General features: G+C 44.3%; 1 protein-coding gene across 1 annotated transcript; it reads left to right on the forward strand.

Moving 5' to 3' along the window:
• Positions 1-549: 549 nt before the first annotated feature.
• On the forward strand, positions 550-948 carry LOC142165430 (uncharacterized). Its single transcript, XM_075223987.1, has one exon. The coding sequence runs from the start codon at positions 550-552 to the stop codon at positions 946-948; it is 399 nt and encodes a 132-aa protein (XP_075080088.1).
• The last annotated feature ends 15716 nt before the right edge of the window (positions 949-16664 follow it).

Genomic DNA, 16664 nt, shown 5'->3' on the forward strand with positions numbered 1-16664 from the left:
CAAGTGGTAGGTCAGGATGTCACTGAGGCAGTGCTTGAATTTTTTTGCAATGGGAAGTTACTCAAGCTAATTAATACAACTAACATTTCTCTTATACCTAAGGTGGATGCGTCAGAATATGCTAGCCAACTCAGACCAATCTCCTGCTGTAATGTCCTCTATACATGTATATCTAAATTGATATGTGATAGGTTGAAAGTTGCTGTGAACTACTTGATAGCTGATAACGAATCAACTTTTGTGCAAGGGAGATCAATGATGCACAATGTGCTGATTTGTCATGGCCTGCTAAGACACTACAACAGGCGGTCAAGTCCTAGATGTTTGATGAGAATTAATTTGAGGAAAGCTTATGATATGGTGAGTTGGGATTTTCTTGAGGAAGCTTTAATAGGCTTTAGATTTCCAGACATATTTCAGTGGATCATGGTGTGTGTTTCAACAACTAGATTCTTTACTAAGGTGAACGGGGTGAGACATGATTTCTTTGCATGAAAGAGGGGCCCGAGGCAAGGTGATCCTATGTCACCTTTACTATTTGTTATAGTCATGGAATACTTATCTAGAGCATTGAAGACAATCAGCATGCTCCCTGATTTCAGATTTCACCCAATGTGCAAAGGCTTGAGGCTTACTCACCTTATATTTGTTGATGATCTCATGCTATTCTGCAAGGGTTATGTAAGTTCAGTTAGGAGAGTTATTCAAGCTCTGCACCACTTTGGTAAGGTCTCATGTTTGACTGCTAATCTGGACAAATCCAGCATTTTTATAGTTGGGGAGGAGGAGAGCATAAAAGAAGAACTATTAGCCATTACAGGCTTTTCATTGGGGACATTTCCTATCAGATATCGGGGGCTCCCATTATCCCCTATGAAATGGAGTAAAATAGATTGCCAAATGTTAGTTGGCAAGATCACTCAAAGGATCACTATTACTGTTACGTAACGCCTTCCTGATGTTCTTTGGAAGGGCAACATAAGGCTAAGCAACCGATGTCAGTGCGGTTGCTGTCCGCCAATGAGGTCCCCTCCGCACGCTAGACTAGATTGTCAGTACCGTGCGGGAAAACCAATGTCATGAGCAATTACGGAAGCTGAGAGAGAATTGGGTTTTGAATGATGATGATGATTTTATTGATGACTGAAAATGCTGATTACAAAGATGCGGTGTCGAGAGGGAGAGACACCAGAAAAATGCTTGCTTGAAAATGTTTGATTGTTTGGTCCCCCTTAATAATGCTTAAAAAAAATAAATCAACATTACATGACTAGTCCTAATAAAGCTGTAGAAGCACACTAAATGAAAATGATGTAAACTAGCCTATGATTACAATGAAAAGGACTTAGTTTATTACAAGGTAGAACTAAGTCCAATGGCAGCAACTTTGTCTTGCGGGTCAGAGTCTGCGCGCGCGTTGCTGTAGGCGCGCGCGACATTTGCTATGTTGGCCTGAGGCTGGGCGCCGGTGCTTGGCATCAGGGTCTGTGCGCGAGGCGCTGCTTGAATGGGCCTGCAGCTAGGCGCTGGCGAGGTATCAGGATCTGCGCGCGCGGGATTGTCAGGGCGCGCGACGCTATTGTCATTGGCCAGCCCTTGGGCACTGACGAGAGGCATCGGTGGGGCGACAGAGGCGCATGCGCGCTTGTCACTTGGCACAGCCAAGACCACGGGGCCGACATTGGCGCTAGGAATTGTGAGGCTTGCTAGGCCGCCATGGGGTGCGGCCAAGGGGTCATGGGGCGTGTCTGGAAAGCAACCCATGATATTCTTCCCCACCTGAGTTGGCGCCGTCCTCGAAGCCTTATGATGATGATGATGATTGATGCTTCTGGTGGTTGTTGGATGGGAGGTCTGCGCCCCTCTGTTCTGTGAGCTTGCTGTTGTAGCGACGCAATGATTTCATGCGGCTGACATGGAAGACTGGATGGATCTTCCACCAGGATGGAGTTTTCACCTGGTATGTGGACTTCCCAATGCGTTTTTCAATGGGCAGGGGCCCGATGTATTTTTGTTGCAGGCGAGGGTCATGGGTCCTTTCTGCAAACAAGTACCGCTTTGGGATGCATAGCATTACTTTGTCCCCTGTTTGATGTTGGGCAAAGCAAAGATTTTGTTCGGTGAACCTTTTTTCCCGCTCTTGGGATTTGACAAGATAGCTCCGCACTATCCCCATGTTGCGCTCCCATTCGCTCGAGAAGTTGGCAGCTCGAGGAGATTTCGGCATGGTCGATGCATTCACCATTTGCGGGAGAAGCGGTTGCTGTCCGGTAACAATTTCAAAAGGGCTTTTGTTTGTATGATGGCTCCTTTGAGAATTAAAACACAGTTGAGCAGCATCCAGGAGCTTCACCTAATGCTTCTGTGATCCGGTTGCAAAGTGGCGGAGATATTCCTCCAGCATGTCATCGAACCGGTCTGTCTGGCCATCCGATGGTGGATGGATGTCTGAGTTGTGACTCAATGTTGACCCAAAGCACCTGAAGAGATGGGTCCAAAAGTTGCTAGTGAAGCGTGAGGCGTGCCTACTAACAATGTCTTTGGGCAGGCCCCAATGTTTGACAATGTGCGTGAAGAAGAGTCGAGTTGTATCTTCTGCTGATGCATTTTGCGGGGATGCTATAAAGGTTGCATAGTTTGAAAATTGATCTATGACAACCATGATGGATGCAAGATTACCGACTTGGGGCAATCCCATGATGAATCTGAGGGAAACACTTTCCCATGGTTTCTGAGGGACATGTAATGGCTGCGAGGGTCCCGTCTGTGATAAGTGATCCGACTTGTCCTTGTGGCATGGCTGACAAGTCTTCACACGATGAGGAGCGTCACCAACCTTTTGAGGCCAATGACATGATGGCTGATTGTTGCTGCGAAGGGTAGCCGGAACCAGGGGTTCATGTCTGTTGGCTACCTTCTCCAACTGCATGGCCGAGATGTTTTCAGCGGCCATCTTTATGAGAAAACATGGTATGGTGCAGGGCTTGGCCCCGTTTTCTCCCAACATCAAGAGCATGTTGGCATATGGTACCGGTATGGTGTTGGTTTGCCTCATGAACTCCAAACCCACTATGATGTCGAAGTCATCTATGATTGTGATGCGCAGGTCGATGCTTCCTTTGTATGGGCCAAGTTTCACTGGGACATTTGTAGCTGTTCCACCCAATGTCTGAGGTGGTGAGTTGATAGCCTTGACGCGACCTTTGCTCTTTTGCACAACAAGACCTAGGCGCTCTACTTGCGTTGACGACAAGTAGTTGTGGGTGGCACCCGTGTCTATCAAGGCGTGAAGGGCTTGCCGTTCACTTTCAATTCGACGAACATTAGGGTACTCGCTTGTTTAGGAGGCCTCTCATCCATCTTTTCCTTCCCTTTCTTGGTGATTGTGACTGATGTTTTCTTAGGAGGACATGCACTGATCCCCGCTAAGGCATGCGGGATAGAGCCAACAATTGCATTGAAGGCGCCTACCTGGTCGTCTTCTGATGTGTCTGGTGCGTCTGCCTTATCTTCGACAGTCTAATGAGCATTGACCTTTATGTTTGGGCATTCATTGTTCTAATGTGCCCCGCCGCAATGACGACATTCTGAGGGAGGCTTTCTCCCCTGATTGTTGTTGATGGATACAACACTGTTGCTGTTGGAGGGAGGAGTCTTAGCTTTGGATGCACTCCGATCTCCCCCACTTTTGCTTGGGCCACTATTGCTGGGATGGTTCCCGTTGAATCCCCCTCGGACAGACAGCTGGGGCCTGTCGTTCTGAGTTCCCAAATTATAATCGCCAAGGCATTCTGCAGCTTGAATAGCCTTGGGCAGGGTGTCTACCCGTTGTCTCTGTAGTTCCATACGGGCATGAGGTTTCAAACCTTCTATGAATGCGAAGAGTTTGTCTTTCAAGTCGTCTATGGTTTGCTGCATGGCAGTTAGTCTGTCTGTCTCTTGTTGCTGATGGGCTAAATCGTCGGCACGCTCCTGTTGGAGGTCCTCAAATTTGCCATGAATATTGGCAGTTTCAATGGCTGTCGTTTGTCGGTCCTCGTCGGAGTCACGACTGATGTTTGCAATGTCATTTTCGGCCTGCCACATTCGGCGGTCCAGGTCGTCCAACCTTTGCACTAAGTTGTTGATTTGATCAGACACCGTATCCACGATGGGTCGTAATCGGTCAACCGTCTCTTCTAAGGATGCTAGATGCTCCCCATGATTCACCATGGTCAGAAATGGTGATGATGGCAAATGTGTTCCCTCGTCCGATGTCGAGCCTAGGCTCTGATACCAACTGTTACGCAACGCCTTCCTGATGTTCTTTGGAAGGGCAACGTAAGGCTAAGCAACCGATGTCAGTGCGGTTGTTGTCCGCCAATGAGGTCCTCGCCGCACGCTAGACTAGATTGTCAGTGCCGTGCGGGAAAACCAATGTCGTGAGCAATTGCGGAAACTGAGAGAGAATTGGGTTTTGAATGATGATGATGATTTTATTGATGACTGAAAATGTTGATTACAAAGATGCGGTGTCGAGGGGGAGAGACACCAGAAAAATGCTTGCTTGAAAATGTTTGATTATTTGGTCCCCCTTAATAATGCTTAAAAAAAATAAACCAACATTACATGACTAGTCCTAATAAAGCTGTAGAAGCACACTGAATGAAAATGATGTAAACTAGCCTATGATTACAATGAAAAGGACTTAGTTTATTACAAGGTAGAACTAAGTCCGATGGCAGCAACTTTGTCTTGCAGGTCAGGGTCTGCGCGCGCATTGCTCTGGGAGCGCGCGACATTTGCTGTGTTGGCCTGAGGCTGGGCGCTGGTGCTTGGCATCAGGGTCTGTGCGCAAGGCGCTGCTGGAATGGACCTGCAGCCGGGCGCTGGCGAGGCATCAGGATCTGCGCGCGCAGCATTGTGAGGGCGCGCGGCGCTGTTGTCATTGGCCAGCCCTTGGGCGCTGGCGAGAGGCATCGGTGGGGCGACAGAGGTGCATGCGCGCTTATCACTTGGCGCAGCCAAGACCACGAGGTCGACCATGGCGCTAGGCATTGTGAGGCTTGCTAGGCCGCCATGAGGCGCGGCCAAGGGGTCATGGGGCGTGTCTGGAAAGCAGCCCATGACATATTACGTATGCTAAGCATCTCTCTTATGCTGGCAGGCTGCAGATTGTTAATGCAATTTTGTTCTCTATACACTATTTTTAGGGGTCTATTTTTATTTTTCCTCAAAGTGTCCTAAATGAGGTAGACAAATTGTGTAAAGAATATCTGTGGGGAAAGAGTGAAGATAAGAAGAAAGTGGCACTAGCTGCTTGGGAAAAAATGTGCTTCCCAAAGAAACTATGAGGCTTAAGCATTAAAGGAAGCAGACATTGGAACATAGCTTCAGTGGGGAAATTGATGTAGCAACTGTTAATGTGCAAGGAGTCTCTATGGGTGAAATGGTTTCATGGGGTATGTATGAAGTTTGAACCAAATATATGGAGTCATAAACTTCCCCTAGACTGTAGGTTGTATTGGAAGAAACTGAATTCTTTTAAGGAGGTAATGCAGAAGTGTTATATTCAAGGAAGGTATAAACTCACAAGCAAAGGAGAATTCTCAATCATTCGAAGTTACCTTGCCCTCATTGGCGAATACAACAAGCTTGAGGTAGCTACATTGGTATGGACAGCCTTGGCCCAGCCAAAGCACAGATCCATTATGTGGCTAGCAGTTCAAGAAAGATTACTTACCAAAAAAAGGATGCTTAAACTCCACATTCAAGTGGGGGATTTCAGCTACGGTTTATGCAATTCTCAGGTGTTGGAAATCAATGCACACCTATTCAAGGAGTGTGATTGGAGTAAGTCAGTATGGAAGGCTGTGCTGCAATGGATGTTGTGCTTTAGATATTCTAAAGGCTTGTGTTTCCGTGAGTTTTCGGGTTTTGGAATAATGTACTTGGTTTGAGAATGTTATGTTGTACGAGCGGCATTATAACTATTATTTCCATTCAGTTATCTTGGTTTTTGATTATTCTTCCGCAAGTTTCGTTTATGTTCCGCATTTATTAAGCTTACCTAGTCGTAAAGACTACGAATAGGTGCCGTCACGACAGTTCACGGAGGGCGAACTAGGGTCGTGACAATTAACAAGCTTTTGCATGCCACATAGGATCTCGGGTGAACTTTTTATACAAAGCCTTTATGCAATTTATTGTATAATATCTGATAACATTGTCAGTCCTACTTGTTTGATAATGTAATCTAAGAGCATTCGGATAACATTTTCAGTTCCACTTGTTTGATATTGTAATCTGAGAGCATCCGATAGAAGTAATTTGAATAATATTCTTTGTAAAGAATTTCATGTCCCATCCTAAATATGGAATTTTGAGTGGAACACTTTTTACAAAAATAATTTGAAAAACATATGATTTTATATAGTTATTAATATTACTAATTTCGACTATGTTTTAAATTATACACATAATATAAGAAATTTTATGAGATTTTCTTTATTATAATGATAAAAATTATTTTCTCACAAGAAAAGAAAGTTATATTTTAACCATTTTAAGAATTAAGCGTACAAAATTTTACTCTATATATGAGCATATGAAAAATTAGAAGTTGAGAAAATATATGTATTTATTTAATATGGTACCATATGACATGATAGTAAGATATATAAAATGTATTAAAAATAAGTAGAATTTTAAGTAATTTAAGATAATTCTTAATTATGTGGGTAGATTATTAGTTATTGGATAAAGTTTAAAATTCCTCAATAATGGGATTATGTGGCAGCAAGCCACTTTCCAAACAAGTGACTCTTAGTCACTTTGCATTATGTGGCAAAATTATAGATATAAGACTTGGCATTCTTACAATAACGTGAGTCACCTATATACATTCATTAAATTTTAGCAAGTGTATACTTTCAAATGAACAAAGATTTCTAGAGCATCGTCACGAACCGGATTTCCTACCATCGGGAGTCGTGATGGCGCCTACTAGTACGAGCTAGGCAAGCCAATCCTTTGAACTAATTACTTCATTATCCATTTATTTCTTTTTAACAAACATAAAGCGATAATGCAATAACAGCTTAAATTTAAATTTAAGCGGAAGGAAACAATAAAATATCTGAAATCTGTATCGATTACAACTACTGAAACTTTAATCACCCCAAAAATGGTGTCACAGTACCATAGAAGGTCTAAGACTGCTAAATACAAGGTCTGAAAGTAAAATACACATTGTTTCTGAAGCAAAAGATGAAACAGGAAATAAAAGATAGAGGAGATGTCAGGGCCTGCGGACGCCTGCAGGTCTACCTTGGATCTCCGGGTGTACTGAGGGTAGCATCCAAATATGATCCAAGAGCTGCTCCGGGATCTGCACATAGTGCAAAGTGTAGTATCAGCACAACCGACCCCATGTGATGGTAAGTACCTAGCCTAATCTCGGCGAAGTAGTGACGAGGCTAGGACCAGACTACAAAATAAACCTGTGCAGTTATATAATATACAGCGGAAAGTAAAGCAGGAATAAACAAGTAAAGATGGGAGGGGGAAAAACATGCTTCGGGGAATAATAGGTAAAAACAAAATATCAAGAGGATTATAAAGGAACCAAAATCCAACTACTAACGAGGATAAGGAAAACAAAGGCAGATTCCACTTTCATTTCATATCTTGTTGTAGGTGTGCAACCCCATCTCATTTCATTTACCTCGTTGCAGGCGTGCAAACCGATCACATTTTACATATCTTGTGGCAGGAGTGCCACCCTCCCATGTCATGTATGTTGTGGCAGGCGTGCCACCTGATCCCATTTCATATATCTTGTGGCAGGCGTGCCACCCGCTCCCATTTCAAATATCATGTGGCAGGCGTGCCACCCACCCCCATTTCATGTATCTTGTGGAAGGCGTGCCTCCATCCCATTTCATGTATCTTGTGGCAGGCGTGCCACCCGCTCCCATTTCATATATCTTGTGGCAGGCGTGCCACCCGCTCCTATTTCAAATATCTTGTGGCAGGCGTGCCACCCGTTCCTATTTCATATATTTCCGTGGCAGGTGTGCCACCCGATTCCAGTTACAAACCAACAATAATCACAAAGAATCCCGGCAAGGGAACAAGAGCAATATAACAACTTCCCAGCAAAGGAACATTTATATTTCACCAACATCCCGGCGAGGGAACAATGATATTTCAATAATATCCCAGCAAGGGAACAATGATATCTCAACAATATCCTGACAAGGGAACAATAATATTAAGACAAACATCCCGGCAAGGGAACAATGATGATAATAACATGCGAGGCACAATAAACCACAACGTAGTCATAACAATTACAATTCAAGACTCACGGGCATGCTTGACACCAACGTATAGATACTCGTCACCATGCCTATAGGTCGTACTCCACAATTAACATGTAGCAAATAAGACACAACTTCTAATCCCTCAAGCTAAGGTTAGACCAAACACTTACCTCGATGCCACGAACACAATTCACGTTTCAATTATAGCTTTACCCCTTGATTCCACCACCAATTCGCTCGAATCTAGCCACAAGTTACTTAATTACATCAATAAAGGCTAAATGAACTAACCCCAATGCATGAATATGAGTTTTCCAAACTTTTACCTAAAAAGTCAAAAATTGCCCCCGGGCCCACATGGTCAAAATCGGAGGTTCGAACCAAAACCCGATTACTCATTTCCCTGCGAACCCAAATATATAATTTATTTTGAAATCGGACCTCAAATCGAGGTCCAAATCCCCAATGTTTTTGACAAACCTAGGTTTTACCCGAAACACCCAATTTCCCCCATGAAAATCATTGATTTTGAGTTGAAATCATGTTAAAAGATGTTAATGATTGAAGAAAATGAGTTAAAATTAACTTACAATCGATTTGGAAGAAGAGTCATTCTTGAAAAATCGCCCTAGGGAGTTTGTGTTTTGAAAAAAATGTGAAAATGGGCTAAAAATTCGTTTAGGTATAAAAGTTGCAGGTTGCAGCGTGGGAATTGCGAACACGCGAACCCTGACCTATGCTAAGTTGGGAATTGCGAAACAGGGCTCGCATTTGTTAACCCTTCAGGAAATTTGGACTTCTTCATCTGCGAAACAAATATCGCATTTGTGATACATCAGCCTTCCAGCCATCATCGCATTTGCGAGAGGCTGTTCGCAAATACGAAATCGCATTTGCGAGGATAAAGTCGCATTTGTGACTCAGGTTGCCAGTCCACTTCTTTCGCATTTGTGAGCTCGAATTTGCGAAGCCTGCAGACCTGATACACCAGCTGAGAAATCTACAATTTTTCTAAATCCAAAATGCACCCCGCGGCCTATCCAAAACTCACCCGAGCCCTCGGGGCTCCAAACCAAACATGCATACTACCTCAAAAACATCCTACGGACTCATCCGTGTAATCAGATCACCAAATAACATCATGAACATCGAATTAAACCTCAAAATCGATGAAATTTATCAAAACGTTTTTAAACATCAAATTTTGCATTTAAGGTCCAAATCACGTCAAATGGATTCTGTTTCTTACCAAACTTTACCGATAACACATATAAATCATATTGAACCTATACCAGGCTCCGAAACCATAATACGGGCACGATACCACAAGTTTCACATAACATTTCACTTTCAAAAATCTTTTTATTTTTCAGAAAACAATTTCTTTCAAAAATTTATTTCTTGGACTTGGGACCTCGAAATTTGATTCCGGGCGTATGCCCAAGTCCCATATTTTTCCACGGATCCACCGGGACCATCAAATAATGAGTTCGGGTCCATTTAACCAAATTGTTCCTCCTCATAAGACAAGTCCTTGTCCAACTGGACAGTGCTGAAATCTAACATGTGGGATGGATCGCCGTGATACTTCCGAAGCATGGACACATGAGACACTGAATGCATGGATGATAAGCTCGGCGGCAACGCAAGTATATAAGCCATCTCTCCCACTCGATTAAGAATCTCAAACGGGCCAATGAATAGGGCTAAGCTTTCCCTTCTTCCCAAATCTCATCACGCCCTTCATAGGCGACACTCAAAGCAATACCCACTCACCGACCATGAATGCCAAATCGCGAACCTTACGGTTGCCATAACTCTTTTTCCTGGACTGAGCTGTACGAAGCCTATCCTGAATGATCCTGACCTTGTCCAAGGTATCCTGAACCAGACCCGTACCCAATAATCGAGCCTCTCGTGGATCAAATCATCCAATCGGAGACCGACACCGCCTACCATTTAAAGCTTCATACAAAGCCATATGAATACTCGACTGGTAGCTGTTGTTTTAGGCAAACCTGCTTAAGGAAAAAATTGATCCCATGAGCCTCCAAAATCAATGACACAAGCTCGGAGCATATCCTCCAAAATCTGAATAGTCCACTCAGACTGGCCATCCGTTTGAGGATAAAACGTTGTGCTCAACTCAACCCGTGTGCCCAACTCTCGCTTAACTTCCCTCTAGAAGCATGAGGTAAACTACGTACTTCGGTCCGAAATGATATACTCGGGCATACCATGAAGGTGAACAATCTCCCGGATATAGATCTCAGCTAACCTCTTGGAAGAATATGAGATTGCCACGGGAATGAAATGTGCTGACTTGGTCACCCTATCAACAATAACCCACACTGCATCGAACTTCCTCTGAGTCCGTGGGAGTCCAACAACGAAGTCCATAGTGACACACTCCCACTTCCACTCAGGAATCTCAATCTGCTGAAATAAACCACCGGGCCTCTGATGCTCGTACTTAACCTGGTGACAATTCAAACACCGAGCCACATATGCAACGATATCTTTCTTCATTCTCTGCCACCAATAATGTTGCCGCAAATCCTAATACATCTTAGCGGTGCCCAAATGAATAGAGTACCGGGAACTATGGGCCTCCTTTAAAATCAGCTCTCGAAGCCCATCCACATTAGGCACGCAAACTCGACCATGTAGCCTCAAAACTCCATCATTTCCTAATGTAGCCTGCTTGGCACCTCCGTGCTGCACCGTGTCTCTAAGGACACACAAATGAGGATCATCATATTGCCGATCACGGATATGCTCCAATAAAGAAGAACGAGCGACCGTGCACGTTAACACAAGACTAGGCTCAGAAACATCCAACTGCACGAACGGATTGGCTAATGCCTGAACATCCAAAGCAAGCGGTCTTTCACCGACCGGAATATAAGCAAGACTGCCCATACTGGCTGACTTTCTTCTCAAAGCATCGGCCACCATATTGGCCTTTCCTGGATGATATAAGATGGTGATATCATAGTCTTTCAACAACTCCAGCCACATTCTCTGCCTCAAATTCAGCTCCTTTTGCTTGAACAAGTACTGCAGACTCTTGTGATCCATGAACACCTCACATGCCATTCCATACAGATAATGCCTCCAACATCGGGGCCGTAGTCAGAGCTGTCTTGAGCTTCTGAAATCTCACCTCACACTCATCCGACCATCTAAACTGGGCACCCTTCTAGGTCAACCTGGTCATCGGGGCTGCGATAGATGAAAACCCCTCCACGAACCGACGATAGTATACTGCCAATCCCAAGAAACTCCGAATCTCTGTAGCTGATGCTGGTTTAGGCCAGTTTTTGACTGCCTCAATCTTTTTCAGATCAACTTGAATACCTTTTGTTGATACAACATGACCCAGGAATGCAACTGAACTCAACCAGAACTTACACTTCGAAAACTTAGAATACAACTGACTATCCCTCATGGTCTAAAGAACTACTCTAAGATACTGCTCATGCTCCTCCCGGCTGCGGGAATAGATCAAAATACCATCAATGAAGACTTTCACGAACGAATCCAAATAAGGCCTGAACACTCGGTTCATCAAATCCCTAAAAGTTGATGGGGCATTTGTCAACCTGAATGACATCACCAAGAACTCATAATGCCCATACCGAGTACGAAAAGTTGTTTTAGGGAAATTGGATGCCCTAATCCTCAACTGATAGTAGCCAGATCTCAAGTCAATCTTCGAAAATACCTTGGCACACTGAAGCCAATCAAACAAATCATCATTCCTCGGCAATGAATACTTATTCTTAATTGTAACCTTGTTCAACTACCGGTAATCAATACACATCCTCATTGATCCGTCCTTCTACTTAACAAACAACACCGGCGCACCCGAAAGAGAAACACTGGTCTAATGAAACCCTTCTCAAGCAAGTCTTGCAACTGCTCATTCAAATCTTTCAACTCCGGCGGGGCCATACGATACGGCGGGATAAAAATGGGCTGAATGCCCAGAGCCAAATCAATGCAAAAGTCAATATCCCTATCGGGTGGCATACCCAGCAAGTCTAAAGGAAATACCTCAGGAAACTTGTGAACAATGGACATAGAATCAATAGAAGGAACCTCAGCACTAGAATCACGAACATAGGCCAAATAGGCCAAACACCCCTTCTCGGCCATACATTGAGCCTTCACATACGAGATAACACTGTGGGTAGAATGACCAGAAGTCCCTCTCCACTCTAAACGAGGTAAACCTAGCAAGGCTAAGGTCACAGTCTTGGAATGACTGTCCAAGATAGCGTGGTAAGGTGATAACCAGTCCATCCCCAATATAACATTAAAATCAACCATGTCCAGAAGAAACAAATCTACACGAGTCTCAAGACCACCAATCGCAACTATACATGAATGATGGACTCGATCTACCACAATAAAATCACCCACCGGTGGAGAAACATAAATATGAGCACTCAAAGAATCACTAGGCACGACCAGATACAGTGCAAAATAAGGTGACACATACGAGTATGTAGACCTTGGATCGAATAACACTGAAGCATCTCTATCACAAACCAGAACCATACCTGTAATAACTGCATCGGAAGGCTCAACATCGGGCCTGGCTGGAAGAGCATAACATCGGGGCTGGGCCCTACCACCTTGAACTACATCTCTGGGACGGCCTGCTGCTGGCTGGCCTCCACCTCTAGCGGCTTGAGCTCCACCTCCAATACCTCTACCTCCAACTCTAGAACCTCTACCCCCACCTCTAGCTAGCTGGGTGGGATGTGGAGCACTCGGTGCCTGATCCATGCCACGGGAACCCTGTTGCGGAGAACTGCTCGATGCTCGAGGGCAATACCTAGCAATGTGCCTCATGTCGCCACAAGTAAAACAAGCCCTCGGCTGCTGGGGCTAACAAACCTGGAAACTCTGAAGCAGCGGTGCACTAATAGGAGCTAGTGGTGCACTATAGGACTGCTGATCAGAATACTGCATTTGAGAACCACAGCCACTTGAAGCACCGTAAGAATCCTGAAGTGCTAACTAAAAAGGCCTGGGAGGATGTCCCCTACCATATGAATCCCTACCTCCAGACGAGGTGACACTAAATCTACCTGAATGAAGAGGCCTCTTGCCCGACCCCTGACCACCTCCCTACGACAGAACCATCTCAACTCTCCTGGCCACATTGGACGCCTCCAAGAAAGATATCTCACTCCCAGTATCCCTAGCCATCTGAAGACGAATCAGCTAAATAAGTCCATCAATGAACCTCATCACTCTCTCCCTCTCTCAATGAATCTGGTCTCATATTGGGTAACAGTCATAGAACGCTGCTGGAGATGCTCAAACTGCCTCTGATAGGCCTCTCTCTGAGTGATAGGGAGAAACTTCTCCAGAAATAGCTGAGTAAACTACTCCCAATTAAAAGCTGGCAATCCGGCTGGTCTAGCGAAAGAGTAATCCCTCCACCAAGTCTTGGCGGATCCACACAAGCGAAAAGTGGCAAAATCGACCCTATTGGTCTCAACTATCCCCATATTCCTGAGAACCTCATGACAGTTGTCTAGATAATCCTGGGGATCCTCATGAAGAGCTTGATAAACATGTCCAATCTCCACAAAGTAATGGCAGACATAGCTGCTCCATCACTGGCCTGAGCTACCATACTCAGCTGAACTGCTGGAGTCTGGAACTGGGGAGCTACCTGCTCCGAAGTGCGAGTAGTAGGAGTCTGGGCTCCTCCTCCAGCCTGAGAGATGACTGGCGATATAGGAAGCAAGTCTACACGGGTGACACTCTCCACAAGGCCCACTAGACGAACCAGAGCATCCTGGAGTACTGGGTAGCAATAAACCCCTCTGGGACCTGAGCTGGGCCTACCGAAACTGTTGGGGCCAGAACCTCATCATCAAAATCAACTTGAGGCTCTGCTGTTGGTGCTGCTACTCGGGGCTGAGCACTGCCCCTACCTCGGCCTCTCCCTCTGCCCCTCATGGGAGCTGCTACTGGGGACTCGGGCTGCTGGTCAGTGGATAAGGAAGCGCGTGTTCTCGCCATCTGCAAAAGAACATAGTAAAAATTCAATCAGTGTTGAGAAACCAAACCGCACGATAGGAAAGAATAAATGTGATGTTTTTCCTAACTCTGTAGCCTTTGGGGGATAAATACAGACGTCTCCGTACCGATCCCTCAGACTCTACTAAGCTTGTCTATGAACCGTGAGACCTATGTAACCTAGAGCTCTGATACAAACTTGTCACGATCCGGATTTTCCACCCTCGGGAGTCTTGATGGCGCCTATTAGTACGAGCTAGGCAAGCCAATCCTTTAAACAAATTACTTCATTATCCATTTACTTCTTTATAACAAACATAAAGTGATAACGCAATAAAAGCTGAAATTTAAATTTAAGTGGAAGGAAGCAATAATATATCTGAAATCTGTATCTATTACAACTACTGAAGCCTTAATCACCCAAAACTTGGTGTCACAGTACCACAGACGGTCTAAAACTGCTAAATACAAGGTCTGAAAGTAAAATACACACTGTTTTCTGAAGAAAAAGATGAAACAAGAAATAAAAGATAGAGGAGGCACCAGGGCCTGCGGAAGCCTGCAAGTCTACCTTGGATCTCTGCGTGGACTGAGGGTAGCCTCCAACTACGATCCAAGAGCTGCTCCGGGATCTGCACATAGTGCAGAGTGTAGTATCAACACAATCGACCCCATGTGCTGGTAAGTGCCTAGGTAAACCTGTGCAATTATATAATATACAACGGAAAGTAAAGAAGGAATAAACAAGTAAAGATGGGAGGGAGGAAAACATGATTCAGGGAATAGTAGGTAAAAATAGAATATCAAGAGGATTATAAAGGAACCAAAGTCTAACTACTAACGAGGACAAGGAAAACAACGGCATATTGCACTTTCATTTCACATCTTGTTACAGGTGTGCAACTCGATCCCATTTTATTTACCTCGTTGCAGGTGTGCAACCCGATCCCATTTCACATATCTTGTGGCAGACGTGCCACCCGATCCCATTTCACATATCTTGTGGCAGGCATGCCACCAGCTTCCATTTCATGTATCTTGTGGCAGGCATGCCACCCGCTCCCATTTCATATATCTTGTGGCATGCGTGTCACCCGCTCCCATTTCAAATATCTTGTGGCAGGCGTGTCACCCACTCCCATTTCATATATCTTGCTCCTGTTTCATAAATCTTGTGGCAGGTGTACCACCAGCTCCCGTTTCAAATATCTTGTAGCAGTCGTGCCACCCATTCCCATTTCATATATTTCTGTGGCAGGCGTGCCACCTGATCCCAGTTACAAACCAACAATAATCACAAAGAATCCCGGCAAGGGAACAAGAGCAATATAACAACTTTCTGGCAAGGGAACATTTATATTTCAACAACATCCCGGCAAGGAAACAATGATATTTCAACAATAGACCGGCAATGGAACAATGATATCACAAAAATATCCCGACAAGGGAACAATAATATCAAGAAAAACATCCCGGCAAGGGAACAATGATGATAATAACATGTGAGGCACAATAAACCACAACGGAGTCATAACAATTACAATACAAGACTCACGGGCATGCTTGACACCAACGTATAGATACTCGTCACTATGCCTATACGTCGTACTCCACAATTAACATGTAACAAATAAGACACAACTCCTAATCCCTCAAGCTAAGGTTAGACCAAATACTTACCTCGATGCCACAAATATAATTCACGTTTCAATTATAGCTTTACCCCTTGATTCCACCACCAATTCGCTCGAATCTAGCCACAAGTTACTTAATTACATCAATAAACGCTAAATGAATTAACCCCAATGCATGAAAATGTGTTTTCCAAACTTTTACCCAAAAAGTCAAAAATCGCCCCCGAGCCCACATGATCAAAACCCGAGGTTCGAACCAAAACCTGATTACCCATTTTCCCACGTACCCAAATATATAATTTGCTTTGAAATCGGACCTCAAATCGAGGTCCAAATCCCCAATTTTTTTGAAAAACCTAGGTTCTACCCAAAACACCCAATTTCTCCCATGAAAATCATTGATTTTGAGTTGAAATTATGTATTGAAGGAAATGAGTTGAAATTAACTTACAATCGATTTGAAAGAAGAGTTGTTCTTGAAAAATCGCCCTAGGGAGTTTGTGTTTTGAAAAGATGTGAAAATGGGTTAAAAATTCGTCTAAGTATAAAAGTTGCGGGTTGCAGATGTGGAACTACGAACAGGGGTTCGCGATTGCGAACTCCGACCTTTGCTAAGCGGGGAATTGTGAAACAGGGCTCACATTTTCGAACCCTTCAAGAAATTTGGACTTCCGAATTT

The sequence above is a fragment of the Nicotiana tabacum genome, chromosome 10 (genome assembly GCF_000715075.1).
Source record: "Nicotiana tabacum cultivar K326 chromosome 10, ASM71507v2, whole genome shotgun sequence".
Taxonomy (NCBI): domain Eukaryota; kingdom Viridiplantae; phylum Streptophyta; class Magnoliopsida; order Solanales; family Solanaceae; genus Nicotiana; species Nicotiana tabacum.